The sequence below is a fragment of the Stomoxys calcitrans genome, chromosome 5 (genome assembly GCF_963082655.1).
Source record: "Stomoxys calcitrans chromosome 5, idStoCalc2.1, whole genome shotgun sequence".
NCBI lineage: Eukaryota > Metazoa > Arthropoda > Insecta > Diptera > Muscidae > Stomoxys > Stomoxys calcitrans.
The window spans coordinates 130,699,030-130,716,156 of NC_081556.1; the positions used below are offsets into that span (position 1 = coordinate 130,699,030).

A 17,127-nucleotide genomic window follows, 5' to 3' on the forward strand; every position below is an offset into this window, starting at 1 on the left:
TAAAAAATCACCCTTTAGTGAAATTGTGAATAAGTGTAAATATATAAAGAATTCCGTAAAACCTCTACCGCTGGAGACCACCGTGTCGCAAATGTTTGTATTTTCTCCTATGACACTGTATACCTGGCTTTAAATCCAGGTGATAACACCAGAAAACTGATGTTAGCAGTGGTGATTGTGACAATATTTGTGAGGTCGTCCACGTGGAATGGCCAGCCAAGTTCATGATGCTTCAGCGCTGTCTTTCTACAAGAAAAACTAGGCCACAAAGCTTTGTTATATGCCGAAATTGTATTCGAGTATTCAGAACTTCTTCATTTTTGTCAAAAAGCACACCCAGAGGTAACTGGGTTAACTGATTCCATAGCTGGACCGACACTTACTTCCGCCCTTTTTTCCTTGCTAGCATATCGGATTCTTTATTTCCCGCAATCCCTTGATTCCCTGGGATACTGGAAAATATCGCATAAATGATTTCCCTTGGTTTCAATATGAAGTTTAAAAATCTCCCTTCATTCCATTAAATACAGGTGGTATCTAGTGTTTCGTTTAGCTCCTTTTTCACAACCCTTTACAACAGCAACAAAATAAAAATCTAATGTAAAAAAAAACTATTAACAAAGGGACTTCAGGTAAAAATTTAACTGTTATTTGAAAGGCTTTTAGCATTGTGGCCACTCATTCCAACAACACCGCTACCGCCATTTGGTGGCCAAGTGAATTATGAATCTTAAGAGAGATGATCTGAGTTGTTTGCCATCAACGGCACTATAGCCCCCTCACCCTTCCGCATTACTGCCACTATACCATGTCTCCCATGTTAGTTGAAAGTATGTTAGTTGTGGAAAATAGTAAATACTTCATGCTTTAGTGTGGCCACTGAATATTCGCTGTTCTATCATACATATGGCGAAACATATACTCATATATGTGTGTATGGGTGTACGCATGTATGCATTGGCTTGAAATGTATAGTTGTATATGAGTAGGAGACCTACGTACGTACTTTATTTCATAAAAATTGTATAAAGCCTAAAAGCACATAAAAACTTGCATAAAAACCATTAGAATTGGACAGAAGCAAAACAAAAAAAAAATGAACATCAGAGTGTAAAGTAAAAGAGCAACTAAGCTTTGTTGGAGTTACCACTTTTTGCATTTGACCCCAGGAGACACATTTCTTTTTTTCCTGTTTCTGGTTGATCGTTAGTTGGTTATTCGGCATACAACAAAGTGAAATAACACAAAAATATTAAAAAAAAAGGAAAAACGAGTAGAACTCTAACTTTTGCTCCTTTTTTTTTTGATTCTGCTACTCCATATACCAAAAATATAGACAAGGTAAATATGCATTGGGATGAAGTTTATACGTTTGCCTTGTGTCTGTGTTTGACTTTGTGTGTGTGCGAGTCAGTGTGAAAGAGAGAGAGCGAGAGCGCGGTTTTGATTGTCAGTACGGGGAGTAGCTGTAAATTAATTTGCATGGTTATTTACACACCGAAAAATAAAAAAAAAATAGTTTTCATAAAAAATTTAATTATCATAAAAAATTAAATTTTCATAGAAATCTTTTTTTAAGAAATTTTATTTTCATAGACAAAATTTTTCGAAATGCTATTTAAAAGGATATTTCGTGGTAATGTTAGGACTGATCCCAAAACAAACGTTGAACTGTATAAAGATCGCAAAACAATTGTGACTCCAATAGCCATAAACAAATAAAAGCGTGTTAAGTTCGGTCGGGCCGAATCTTGGCAACCCACCACAATTGATTCTGCTACAAATGAATACAAAATAAATTTATTTGAAGGGCATAATTTTATTCTACACACCAAACTCCTGTCGAACCAGCAAAAATTAAAGCTTCTAGGAGCCGAACAATGATGATCGGGAGACCGGTTTATATGGGGGCTATATCAGATTATGGACTATATATTGGACCGTATTAGGAACAGTTGTGGGAAGTCGTAACAGAACACCACATGCAAAATTTCAGTCAAATCGGCTGAAACATTGCAGATTGTAAGGACTCAAGAAATCAAATCGGGAGATCGGTTTACGTGGCTGCCATCAGCTATATCAGGTTATAGACCGATTTGGACCGTACTTGGCACAGTTGTTGAAAGTCATAATAAGACACTGAATGCACAATTTGAGCCAAAAAGGACAAAAATTGCGGCTTGTAAGGGCTCAAGAAATCAAATCTGGAGATCGGTTTATATGGGAGCTATATCAGGTTATAGACCGATTAAGACCGCACCTCCTACATTTGTTGAATATCATAACGGAACACCGCATGCAAAATTTCAGCCATATCGGACAACAATTGCGGCTTATAAGAAGAAGCTGAAGAAATCAAACCGAGAGATCGGTTTATATGGGAGCTATATCAGGTTCTTGACTGATTTGGCCAGTACTTGGCACAGTTGTTGGAAGTGACAACAGAATACTACATGCAACATTTCAGCTAAATCGGACAAAACTTGCGGCTTGTATGGGCTCAAGAAGTCAAATCGGGAGAACGGTTTATATGGGAGCTATATCAGGTTTTAGAACGATTTGAACTGCATATGGCACAATTGTTGGAGGAAAATTGCGGCCTCCAGGGGCTCAAGAAGTCAAATCGGGAGATGGGCTATATGTAAATTTGAACCAATATGGGCCATTTGCAATACCCAACGACCTACATTAATATTAAGTATATGAGACGAACCGAAGGACAGGCGGACGGACGATTGGGGACATACTTGGTTCAGCTATATTGAAGGTCATGGGAGAAGTCGCTGTACAAAACTTCAGCCAAGTCGGATAAGAATTACGCCCTCTAGAATCTTAAATAATATAATCGAGAGATCGGTTTATATAGGAGCTATATCAGGTTACGAAACGATTAAGACCATACCTGGCATAGTTGTTACGAGACAATACTATGGCAGCTATATCAAAACATACACCGAAATGGTCCATGTACAATCCCAACCGTCCTACACTAATAAGAAGTATTTGTGCAAAATTTCGAGCGCCTATCTTTATTCCTATGAAAGTTAGCGTGCTTTCGATAAACTAAGGGACGGACAGACGGACGAACATGGCTAGATCGGCTGAAGATGTCATGCCAGTCAAAAATATTTGTACTTTATGAGGTCTTAGGCGAGTATTTCGGGGTGTTAAAAACGGAATGAAGTTATAATAAAATAGGATGGTTATTATATCCATGGTCGTGGGTATCCAAAGTTCGGTAGGCACGAATTTAACACCGTTTTACTTGTTTATCATTTTTTTTTTTGTTCAGTTGAATCCTATCACATTTACTTAAGTTATTTTCTTTTCTCAAATTAGTAACAATGTTCTCATGACTTCTCAAACTTTGGATGACAAACTCTTTTTCTAGTTGCAACCACCTACTATTTGAATCACACATTGTCATGTTAAGTACATATGTCCATTAGATTGCTTTTCTGAAACTTAGCTCTTTTGATACTAGCCATCAATTTGGAAGACAGATTCGTTCTCTACCTATAGATATATTTTATTTGAGTCCCAAGTTGTGCTGATAGGTGCATTTGTCTGGTTAGGGGCTTTTTCGTGAGCCGGCGGCCGCACAGACCCTTTACCCTTATTTTGGATAACAGAATTGTACTCCACTCTAAAACACCTTCAACTTCATACCCATATTACCCCAATTTGCAGATAGGCCCGTTTGGGTGGGGCGCTCCCCCTAATTAAATTGGTTTAAGAAATCTACTCCCACATACCAACCATTCAAATTCCATGTTATCCCAATCGGTGTACATATTTGCTTAGGTCTTTTCGAAGTGGTCACATAATGTTTTGGGTGGTCAGGGATTTTTTTATGTAGTTTGTCTTCCCAGACATATCTCAAACTTTAATTAACAGATTCTCCGCCTTGTCTCAAATACTAACTATTTGATTGGATAGACCCACGTACCAACCATTTTGAATCTATTCTGTCCCAATCGATTTACATATTCGATTAAGGTTTTTTTGAGGTGGAAGAAAAATATCTTGGCTGGTCAGGGGATTTATTTTTGGAGTTTGCCTCCCCACGACTCCGTAGACTTGGCCCAAACTTTGTCTAGTATAAAATACCTGCAATTCGAGTCCGATATATTTTCATGGTGGATCTATGTACCCATTATGTCGCTTCTCTGAAACTGAACTCTCATCATACTTAGCCCCCCCAATTTGGAACACAGATGCCATCAAATGCAACAAGTCTCTAAAAAGGGAGAATTCGATTTCTATGGCCTTTCGATGAATTTTTGAATTTTTTGATGGAGTCACGAATTAAGGCGCGTTTTCTTCTAAGACGCATAGTTAAGAAGATACAGACATTTTAAAGTTTTCAAAGTGAATATTCGATATTTAATGGATTTTTGATGAAATTTTGAATTTTTTTAAAGTGGTCAGGAGTAAAGGCCCATTTCTCTCTAAGACGCATTGTTTAGGAGATACAGCCGATAAAAAGTTTTCGATTTGAATTTTTTGAAGGAGTAACGAATTATGATCCATTTTCTTCTAGGAGGCATAGTTTAGGAGATACAGCCGATTTAAAGTTATCAAATTGAAAATTCCCTCTAGGATGCATAGTTTAGGAGATACAGCCGATTTAAAGTTCTCAAAGTGAAAATAAGATTTTTGAAGGAGTCACCAATAATGGCCCATTTCCTTCTAGGACGCATAGTTTAGGATATACAACCGATTTAAAGTTTCCAAAGTGAAAATTGGATTTTTGATGAAATCTTGAATTTTTAAAGTGGTCATGAATTAAGGTCCATTTCCCCATAGGACGCAGCTATACCATTTTAAAGCTTTAGAGACGGAGCTATAGCCATATTAAAGCTTTCAAAGTGAAAATTCGATTTTTGATGGATTTTCGATGAATTTTTGGATGGAGTTACGAATTAAGACGCATTTCCTTCTAGGACGCATAGTTTAGGAGATACAAACATTTTAAAGGGGATTTTCGAAAAAATTTTGAATTTTTTGAAGCGGTCAAAGGCCCAAATAAAGACGCATTGTTAAGGAGATACAGCCGATTTAAAGTTTTCGAAGTGAAAATTCGATTTGAATTTTTTGAAGGAATAACGAATTATCACTAATTTTCTTCTAGGAGGCATAGTTTAGGAGATACAGCCATTCAAAGTTTTCAAATTGAAAATTCCCTCTAGGATGCATAGTTTAGGAGATACATCCGATTTAAAGTTCTCAAAGTGAAAATAAGATTTTTGAAGGAGTCGCCAATTATTGCTCATTTCCTTCTAGGACGCATAGTTTAGGAGATACAGCCGATATAAAGTTTCCAAAGTGAAAATTTGATTTTTGATGGAGTTTTGATTTATTTTAGATTTTCTTGACGGAGTCATGAAGTATAACCCATTTCCTTCTAGGACGCATAGTTTAGGAGATACAACCATTTTAAAGTTTTCATAGTGAAAATTCGATTTTAATGGATGAAATTTTGAATTTTTCGATGGAGTCACGAATTAAGGCTCCTTTGCGGCTAGGGCGCATAGTTTAGAAGATACATCCGATTTAAAGTTTCCAAAGTGAAAATTCGATTTTTGTTGGATTTTTCAAGAAATTTTAAATTTTTTGTTGGAGTCACGAATTAAAGACCATTTCCCTTTGGAATGCATAGTTTAGAAGATACAGCCATTTGAAAAATTTGAAATTTTGAATTTTTGATGGAGTTACGAATAAAGGCCCATTTCTCTTTCGGACGCATAGGCCCATATCCATCTAAGACGCATAGTTTAGGAGATACAGCCATTTTGAAGTTTTCAAAAATTTGCAACGAGAAAATTCGATTTTTATGGACTTTCGTTGAAATTTTTAATTTTTGGATTGATGGATTAGATAGAGTCAAAATTTTTAGAATTCAGAACTTTTTTGTTGAAACATTTTTTTATTACTTTGTCCGTCGGAGTCGAGATTACTTTCTCGACTCTGATTCCGGCCAAAATTGCTCGACTCCGACTCCGCAGCCTGTAGCTGTAAATATGCCTGGTTTTCTTAGCAGAGCTTCCCAATTTAAGAGTGTACACCTCTCAAATCAAAGCCTAAATTTTTATTCTGTTTGTTGCTCAGTAGTAATACCGTGCCAGATTATGTGAATAGCATGACCGGTTGATGAGATAAATGAAATGAATAGAGTCCCTAAACCAGCGAAAAGGCTGATTTAGGTTCCTGGATACGATGATATTCTCATCCTCGGGGAGAAAATTAGTTGCCGACCTCACAAATGAACCATTTGTACAACTACTGAACTAGGAGACGACCTTAGTATAAACGTAAACATGTCCCCCTAACACGCTGAATACTTGAGATCGACTCCAAGCCATAACTTCAGAAAACTTTTTGAGATATTTGTAAATGTAAAACTTTTCCACAGTTATTTATTGAAATGCTTATGGGTAAATTTACATTTACTGAACCTAATGGAAGAAAAGTCCAGTATGGATATGATAATGAGGAAATCTATATTTGGCTGCCAGATTTTCAGTATTCTCGGCTAACGACCACCAAAAGATGTACCAACGCTGGCTTTCAGAAAACGTCAATGAGTTTTTGGATAGGGGACATAGCCTCATAGAGTCATGCATGGGAAACCCGTATAAAGATTACAATAGGGTCTGTATTGATAAGGATTAGATGATCGAGTTACGGCTGCACTCATGTTCGGATCTACAGGGTTTATACTCTCCATCTTCGGGAAACGATTCTTCTCCATAGAATGGTGGTCTTGAGAGGTTTCTTGAAAAACATCAATGGATGGGAGGGAAAGGATACACGTCACGTTCCTCTAAGGATAACTGATAGGCACACACATTTGATATACTCCCTATCATCTATCTACTCTAATGCTTACCTTTACTATTTTTTTTTTTCGAGTGAATGTTAGTGGTTTCGAATGCCATAGAAGAAAATATCTGAAATATGCATAGCGAAGAGCGGAGAAAATCATTTCATGTTAACCAGTTTACTGGATTTTTGTATTTTTTCTGCATTCTATGTTAAAAAATAACAAAAACAAACAAAAACCGAAAAAAGATATACAAAAGTTTGGTAAATCATTTGTTTTGCTTCAATGTGGTGTGGAAGAGCGTGTTTCAGTGCTTTTCGTAGATTTCATTTAGATTTGTGGCAGTTGTGTGGCCCTTTTTTCATGGCTTTCATCTTTCACTTTGCCACAGACTGATACAGCAACATACAAACTCTCGCACATAACACACCGAGTCATTTGGGATGTAATTTCATTAAAAATGTATGCAATTTCAAGAGTTTTTACCCACATTTTATACATAAAACACACATAAATCTATTGTCATACCTTGGGGACAGCTCTGTACCCCCATTCTCCTCTTTTATGGCATTTTGTTGTCCAATAAAGATGAATGTGTTTTCTTTTTTTGTGGTAGAAAGGTGGAACTCGCAAAGCTTGCCACATGCAGTTTCATTTAGCTAAGCTACAAAGCTTGAGGTCATTTTGGCGATTGCAACTAAAAAGCATTTGTTTGAAATTCAATTTGCTGTCATACTTTGAATTTATAGAAAATTTATTCGAAAGCAGTGAAAAACAAGAAGAAAAAGGACAAAAATAACAAAACTCATGAAATTTACAATCAATTCAGAAATTTTTATAAAAGTGTTTATACCCGCAACCGTAGGACTGGGGAATGTTCATTTTTGTCATTCCGTTTGCATCACATCGAAATATCCTATTTCGATTCTATAAATTGTATATTTTTGGTCCTTGTAAAAATCTAAGACGATCTAGCCATTTCTGCCGCTCTTTCGTCAGTGTGTTCAAATCACGCTTCAGTCTTTAAAAATGCACATAGTGAGCTGAAACTTTGAAGATACAACTTTTTTTGCATTAGATAGGGTAAGTTCGAAGATTGTAGTATGGGGTCTATGTTTCAATATAGTCCCTATATATACCGATCTGCTGATTTGAGGTCTACAGCGCATTTATCATCCAACCTCGACATTCATGTGGAGAATGGTCCACATCGGACAAAATGTAACCACCATTAGGCACTATGCGCCCAATACTGATGCAAGAAGGGGGGAGGTACCCAAAAAATGATTTTCTGGTTGCACCCACCAAGTGATGATTTCACCAAGTGATGACTTCAACAAGTGATGATTTTACCAAATGATGACCTCACCAAGTGATGACCTCAACAAATGATGACTTCACCAAGTGATGACTTCACCAAGTGATGACTTCACCAAGTGATGAATTTACCAAGTGAATACTATATTAGGTAAGGTTAGGTGAAAAAGAGGGTGCGGATATGAATCCGCCCCATGCCACTATGGACATACACCTTAGATAGTAATCGGCATGTTGTGCTCTCTAAAAACTTAAAAGTAACTTGGATTAAAAAAATTCAAAGTTGGGAAATCCATGCTTTTTATAAAATCCTTAATTGTTTTCCATACCACTCCTCTAAGTTGGTTCATGTCTGGAATCGTGTCCCCACCTTAGCACCGGTGTGTGTTAGCCACGGAAACGAAAACCGGCAGTGATAGAGGAAAAGCTCCAAAGTCTCAACATATTCCCCACATGCCCTACACAACCTATAACTTGTCGAACCCATTTTACATAAGTGAGCTTGTAGTCCTATGTGTCCCATTATGATACCAATAGCTATACTGACCTCCTTCTTGCTTCCTTTCACGATCTGGATCCCCTCATAGAATTTTCGCTGTTCAACCGTTTGTCGCCCACGGCCTTAACAGCGTCGACCCGAAAGGCTTCGGGTTATCAAGTTTATCGACGGCAGTTCTCTGGTCTTTACTACCAAATCGTCTAACATTTCATTCACCCTTACACCATTATGGCATGGCACACAAACGATGCGGATCGTGCCATTCTCAGACAAGGCGTAATTTTCTTTCATACACTGCAAGACTGTTCATCACCTTACCTTCCTGGTTGTTATTGATTTTATGGACATTTTACTGTCCGTAAAGACGTTCACACTCGACGTTCTCGCGTTAGTCTAAACAGATGTCAGTCCTTGTATTGTCAATGTAGACCCCAGGCCCACTCTGTACCCTAGCCTTGATCCATCCGTGTAACATGATCTTCCAGACTGCATTACTAGGGTTCTATCAGTCCAAGACTATGCCGCTGGCTGGCAACCTCAAGTGTCGTCTAAGGTATCCGATTGGAAAACTCTTCCCTTACTTCCAGGTTTCCTATCGTCGCCTGCTGCTCCACTCCTCCATCCATTTTCCCATCGCCTTAAGTCTCATAGCCGCAATGGCTGCCTCACATTTAATCTGTATGTCAGTGGGTGGGATATCTAGAATAGTTTCTAGTGCCCTAGTGGGCGTGATCCTCATCGCTCCACCTATGCAAAGACAATATGTTCTCTGAACTTTTTGTATGGTCCTTACGTTGCACTTTTCTCCATAGCAGTCCACCAAGCTTCTGAGGCGTAAGTAAGTATTGGTCTAATCACGGTCCTGTAGAGCCACCACTGCACTATCCTCGGATTCAGTCCCCATTTCGAGCCTACGGCCTGAATGTGACACATCCAATTATGTTTCCTATCCAAGATCGCTCCTAATATGCAAGACCCTTTCGGCTGTTCTGCATAGCTTGTTCGGATCCTTACCCCTAAGAATTATTATAACATTCACGGGTTCAAATCCCTCCTCAGTCAGTATCCGTCATAGCGTATTTATGTCGTCACTTTAAGACGGGTGATGTGTCTCTCTTTGTCTATTCCATCCTTGTTCTTCATATTCAAGGATGGATGTAACAGCTTGTTTGCGGTAGTTGCAACCACAGGCGGTGCCTTTTTAAGACCCCTCCAGATTGAAAAGGGTTTTCTGTCCTGTTTTCCACTATTTCCATATTCGTATTATTCATCATTTCTTCACTAGGTTTAAACTTAAAGCCTTTATCTCACTTCGATGTGTAGTTACGTCGTTGTGGTCTCGTGGTTGTCTATGCAAACAGGGAGGCCAAGTGAGGGTTGACACAGACTCCTTGAGATTTTGTGTTCAGAGCCAGACCCGTATTAATCAAGACAAAGTCAACCGAACCTACACCACCAACTTAAAAGCGACGAGACTGACAGTGTTCCTAAAGACTTCCCAAGTTGTAATAGGACGGGAACAGTTGAAGCATTAGCTCGGAAGCCATTTCCAGTAGATTTCGCTCCACCTTAGTCAGGTTCCTGAATACTACAACCGTCAGGCCAGGGGTTCGTCAATCCAATTCCGTGTGTTCCAGTATGCCAGAATAAACAGATTACTGGTCTTATACTGGCGTTATAAATATATAGCTGCCACGCCCCTTGGAGTCAGACACAAGCCAGAGAGCCGCCCACTCTGGATCAGAAGAAGCTGGATTTATTAGAATGATAACGCCTTCTGCCAACACTAGGGTCCACGGTGTCGTTAAGCCCGTTCTCCCTCATGAGATACCCTGTCGGTCAATCTGTCTGTCTGTATGTCTCCCTGTCGGTCGAATACTACAACCGTCAGGCCATGGGTTCTTCAATACAATTCCGTATGCTCCAGTAAGGTGGGCCAATTTAAGGCACCACGTTTCCTCCATAAAACGATTTCGATGTCTGACCACAAATGTGTGGTCAAGTTTGTGGAGTGTTCTTGGAAAGGAAACTTAATTATAAATGTCACATTGAGGAGCGTACTGAGAAGGCTCATAGATGTTTGGCACTATCTAGACAAATCGTAGGCTCGAAATGGGGCCAGAATCCGAGGATAGTTCACTGGCTCTAAAGAAACATAATAAGAACAATACTTACCAACGGCTCAGTAGTTTGGTGGGCTGCTATGGAGAATAAGTGCAGCATAAGGACAATACAACAGGTTCAAGGAACACGTTGTCATGGCCTAGGCGGGGCGATGAGGACCACGCCCACTAGGGCACTGGAGACTATTCTTGTACCCACTGACATACAGACTAAGTGTGAGGCAGCCAATGCGGCTGTGAGACTTAAGGCGATGGGAGAATGGATTGGGGATGGGGAGAGCTCATACCATGGCGGTATAATTGAGGCAGCTATAGGAAAACTGATAGGAACAGAAGAGATTTCCGATCGGATATCTGAAATGACACTTGAGGTCGAGTGCGAGACACTGCTGTAAGCGGCACAGTCTTGGACTGACGGAACTCTAGTATTACCGTTTGGAAGATCATGGATGAATCAAAGCTAGGGGACAGAGTGGGCCTGGGGGTCTACATTGAGAACCCAAGCAGTGAGATCTGTTTTCGACTACCTGACCATAATACGGTACAGCAGGCAGAGATCCGGGCTATCACGGAATGGGTGAGGTGGTGTGGTACTAACGCGAGGACCTCGAGTGTGAACATCTTTACGGACAGTAAAATTGCCATAAGGGCAATAAAAACCAGGAGAGTAAGGTCACGAACAGTCTTGCAGCGTAAGAAGCAGAAGCAAAGCCTCCTCTGAGAATGGCACAATCCGCATCGTTTGGGTGCCGGGCCATAACGGAGTAAGGGGGAATGAAAGGGCAGACGAAGGCCAAAAAACTGCCGTCGATAAACTTGGTTAACCCAAAGCTTTTCGGGCCGACGCACTCCGATTTAAGGGCGTGGGCAACAAAATCCGTTGAAAATCCTATGGGGTGAACCGGATCGTGAGAGGACGAGGCTATTACTGAAGGGAAGTAAGAAGAAGGTCAGTTTTTGATGTCATAATGAGACACATAGGACTCCGAGCTCACTTATGTAAAATCGGTGCGGCAAGTGATAGCATGTGTAGGGCATGTGGGGAAGATGATGAGACTTTGGAGCATTTCCTTCCCGGCTTTCGCGTCGAACAGATATCGGCACTTTGATGGAGACACAATACCAGACATGAACCATCTTAGGGAAGTGGTATTGAAAATAATGAAGGATTTTGTAAGTAGCACTGAATTACTAACTTCAAATTTAATTTTTAGAGGTTACTTTATAGATTTTAGAGCGCACAACAAGTCGATTACTGGCATAGGTGTATGTCCGTAGTGGAATGGGGCGGATTAATATCTGCAACCTCTTTTCAACCTAACCTAAGCAATTCAAAATTTGATAGCATCGAGGTGACCAACCTTCAATCCCCATGGACCATCCTCTGTACAAACCCGACTCCCCAAAATTTTCATACTTATTGGAAAGCACCTCAACAATGACAAAGTTAAGTTTCCATGTCGCTCTCCATTCAAAAGTTTCATAATTATTTCTAAGATTTTTCGATTTGACAACGCTGTACTCCGTTTGGACTCGGGTATAAAAAGGAGGTCCCTTAGCATTGAGCTCAAACTTGATATGTGAAAAGTTTGCACCTGTTCCTTAATGGAACAGGGTGAATTTGCATGGATAAATTTGCATTTTGCCTAGCCAAAATTCAAGCGCTTTTACTTTTTTTTAGTAAAATCAAAAAAAAAAAAAAATTTTTTTGGAATACGAATTTCAAAAAATTTTCCAGGACATTCATTTTTTGAAGCATTTTTTTATGCCATATAAATAATTCGCCAAAGTTATTAAGACTCCAAGCATAACATATATGAAAATTGAAATTGACATTTAGTTTCCACATTTCTCATTTGTTTTTTTTTTTATTTTATGAGGAATATCAAATAAAAACTGTTATTAATTCCTAGTTTCGTTGCATCAAATTCCCTCATAGTTTGCAAACAGGATATTGTTGTGAAGTTGTTGCTGGTGTATCCTGTGTTTCGATATTTGAATAATTTGTGACAGTCATGTTTTCTATTTCATTAAGACTTGTTTGTTGTGAAGGCAGCAGATATGCATGTTATTTGCAGAGATTTATATGCATTTTAATCGTTTTTTTGTGGGTGTGTGTGGGCATATTCATTTTCTGTTTTTAATATCGCAGTTGACAGGTTTTCGTATGTGTGACTAGGACTATGTGGCGATGAAATTGGGACACCAGAATTCATTTCACTATGCTTCGAGGGGAATTTTGTTATGAATTATTTTCTGTTTCAATTTCTTTTTCCTTCTTTTTTTGTAGATTTGTTTTTGACCAACAAAATAAATCATATTTTGATGATGTTTGTATCATAAATCGTATTGTTGGTTAACAAATTTCAGGAAAATAAAACAGATGGAACTACAAAAAAAAAAACATATCAAAAATGAAAGTAGAAAATAGTGCAGTTTGCAGTTTTTTACCCACCACAATATTTTATGGCTGTACACATATGCATTTAAATATGTAAATAAATGCATATTGCTTTGCTTATGATATATATTTTTTTATATGTATGAGCATAAGGATAAACATATACACAGTTACTTACGTCACATGTAGATGAGGATATATTTTTAAGGCTTAAACGATATATGCGATCCCTGAAAAAGAGATGATAAAATATTTCATGAATTATTTGGTACAGATGGGAAGGCATAAAAAATAAAAAAAAAAATATGTGTATAAACATATATGAGTAAGAAACATATCAAAAACCAGCTTTTTAAATACGAGTGACCACCAAAAAAAAAAAATAATAAAAACAAAAATAGGATGAGTGTATTGGGTGCGGAATTTGTTGCATGAAGGCCATATTTCATATGGCCAATTTGACTTGAGTTTTATGTCTATGGACCATGGAGCGTATGTTTACTGTGATAAAAACCAAATAAATCATACGCACCAAGTACCGCTAGCAAATGCTTAACAGGCATCACAGATGGGCAACAACACACAACCGCACATTAGAGCCTATGCCCGCTGTCATAGGAAATACGAATAGAAGCACATAGCACATGTATTGTGTAAGCAGTTTGTAAGCCTTCGTTGTATCGACGCTTTGTTGTTATTATGTACAAACTGTAGGTCGCAATTTTCATGCGATCGTCTTCAAATTTGGTACAGGCATGTTTTTCGGCCTAGAGACGAAGCCTACTGAAATTAGAAAAAATCGGTTCACATTTGGATATAGCTCCCATATATATGTTCTTACGATTTTGAGAGATATTGCGATAATATGGTCATTTGTTAACCAATTCTCTCGAAATTTGGCAGGAGGGATTTTCTCTTAACTCTCGACATTACTTATGAATTTCATAGAAATCGGTTCAGATTTAGATATAGCTGTCATATATGTATATTGTCCGATTTTCACTTCTAGAGCGACTGCAAGCGCATTTATTGACCAATCTTGCCAAAACTTTGCACAACGCTTTTCTCAACAACTACCACAATATCTGCGAAGTTCTCTCGATATTGGTTCAGATTGAGATATAGCTCCCATATATATGTTCGACCGATTTTGAGAAATATTGCAATAAAGTGTTCATTTGTCAACCGATTCTCTCGAAATTTGGCAGAAAGGATTTTCTCTCAACTGTCCACATTACTGGTTAATTTCGTAGAAATCGGTTCAGATTTAGATATAGATGTCATATATGTATATCGTCCGATTTTCACTTCCAGAGCCACTGCAAGCGCATTTATTGACCAATAATGCTAAAACTTTGTACAACGCTTTCCTCGACGACTACTTCAATATATGAGAAGTTTGCTCGAAATCGGTTCAAATTTAGATATAGCTCCCATATATATTTTCATCCGATTTTGAGAAATATTGCAATAAAGTGCTAAATTGTTAACCGATTCTCTTGAAATTTAACAGGAAGGATTTTCTTATGACTCTCGACATAACTGGTGAACTTTATAGAAATCGGCCTAGATGTAGGTATAGCTCTGGTATATATATATCGCCCGATTTTCATTCCAAGAGCCACTGCTACCGCATTTATTGACCAATCTGGCCAAAATTTTGCACAACGCATTCCTTGCCGACTACCACAAAATCTGGGAAGTTAGCTCGAAATCGGTTCAGATTTAGAATATCTCCCATATATATGTTCGTCAGATTTTGGGTAATTTGCAGTAATGTTGGAATTTGTCGTTATTACAGTTTGAACATATTTGCTCGATATTTAATGGGGATTGTTTAACCATCCATCTGAAAACATCCACCGAGGTCCATCAAAATTGGTTCAGTATGGGATATAGCTCCCACATTGTCATAAGAAGGTAGGTGTAGGGTATTATACAGCCGGCGCCGCCGGACTTTTGCCCTTCCTTACTGGTTTTACGTAGCATAGTAGTTATTTTGCACTAAGTTGTTACGTCGGGATTTACTGCCTCTACACAAACACAATTTATTATTTTCAACTGTGCTAGTGTGCCCATCACTGATATTCATTCAGGCAAATGTAAATTTTGCCCATGAATATTCCACTAAGGAACATGGGCAAACTTTTCACATATCAATGAGTGCAGTCCGATTCAAGTTAAAGCTCAGTGATTAGGGGCCTTCTTTTTATACGCGAGTCCGAACGGCGTGCCGCAGTGCGACACCTCTCTGGAGGGAAGTTTTACATGGCATAGTACCTCACAAATGTTGCCAATGAATTAGGAGGGGAAAACCACAGCTGAAAATTTTTCCTGATACTGTCCGCCTATGATGATGAATGCTGGCGACATTTGCGAGGTACTATGCCATGCATGGTCAAGTAAAAAATTCTGCCTAAAGAGGTGTCGCACTGCGGCACGCCGTTCGGACTCGCCTATAAAAAAAAGGTCCCTTATTGTTGATAAACTCAACTTGAATCGGAAAGCACTCATTGATGTGTGAGAAGTTTGCCCCAGCTCGATTCAAATTCGTTTTTTTCTCTTAACCACCTTTCGTTTGAGCTCTAAACTGTCGTACCTGGACTGGACGGTCTCATATAGCCATGGTCAGCTAATATGTCCATTTTGGGGTATTTGGGGGTGGGGCGACCTCCTATTACTTGGACCAAATTTTTTAAGTCATATTTGTAATCTAATGCCGAACACTTTTCATTTGAGTCCCATATTGACATCAACGCCGAATATATCTGTTTAGAGGAGTTTTGGGGTTGAGGTGGCCCGCTGGGTACTTGGACCAACACTTTAATACGATATTCATTTTCTAGTCTCCAATAAATTTGATATTGTGCCTATCGGTCCACTTTTGGTTTTGGGTGGCGTTTTTGGGGTAAGGGGGAGCGTCCGCCTCCACCCAATATTTAAAAATTATATAGCTTATGTTTCCTTCCCGACAAACGTACACAATCTATTAAAATTTTAAGGAAATCTGTTCAGCCAACTATCATATAGTCATAATTTTGTATGCCAGATTCGAAATTTACTTCCGAATACTTTTCATTTGAGCCCCATATTGAAATGAACTTCCAATATGTCTCTTTGGTGGAGTTTTGGGATTGGTTCGGCCCGATGGGTACTTAGACTCAAATTTTAATACCATATTCGTATTCTACTCTCCAATACCTTTCATTTGATACATATATTGTCCAGATCGGTCCACTTTTGATTTTGGGTTGTGTTTTTTACATAAGGGGGAGGGTCCGTCCCCCTTCCGAAATCAATAAATCATATAGCCGATTTCTCCTTTCTGTCCATATTCGCAATCTACTCACGAACACCTTTCATTTGAGTCCCATATTGTCCCAGTCGGTCCACTTTTATTCTTGGGTGGTACTTTTGGGGTAAGGGGAAGGGTCTGCCCCCATCCGATATCTAAAAATTATATAGCCTATGTTTCCCTCCAGACAAACTTACACAATCTGTGAAAATTTTAAGAAAATCGGTTCAGCCGTGTTTGATTCTAGAGAACAAACAAAAAAACCAACCAAAAACCCATATAGTCATGATGGGTCACATGCCCATTTAAGGCTTTTTTGGGAGGTAGGGTGACCTCATATATTTCTAACTGATTTTGTATGCCAGATTCGTAATCTACTCCCCAATGCCTTTCATTTAAGGCCCATATTGGCTTGAACGTCCAATATGTCTATATGGGGGAATTTCGGGATTAGGACGGCCCGATGGGTACTTAGACCCAAATTTTAATACCATATTCGTATTTTATTTTCCAAAGCCTTTCATTTGAATCTCATATTGTTCCGATCGGTCCACTTTTAATTTTGGGTGGTGTTTTTGGGTAACGGGGGAGGGTCCGCCCCCTTCCGAAATCAATAAATTATATAGCTGATTTCTCCTTTCTGTCCATATTCGCAATCTACTCACG

At 38.7% G+C, this 17,127-nt stretch overlaps 1 protein-coding gene across 2 annotated transcripts in view; it reads right to left on the reverse strand.

Moving 5' to 3' along the window:
* LOC106088330 (semaphorin-2A) overlaps positions 1-17,127 on the reverse strand; it is a 411,928-nt gene that overhangs the window by 114,517 nt on the left and 280,284 nt on the right. For both annotated transcript variants that reach the window (XM_059370110.1, XM_059370111.1), the window contains one exon: positions 13,345-13,396. In XM_059370110.1, the coding sequence (XP_059226093.1) occupies positions 13,345-13,396 (52 nt within the window). The remainder of the gene's footprint in view (positions 1-13,344; positions 13,397-17,127) is intronic.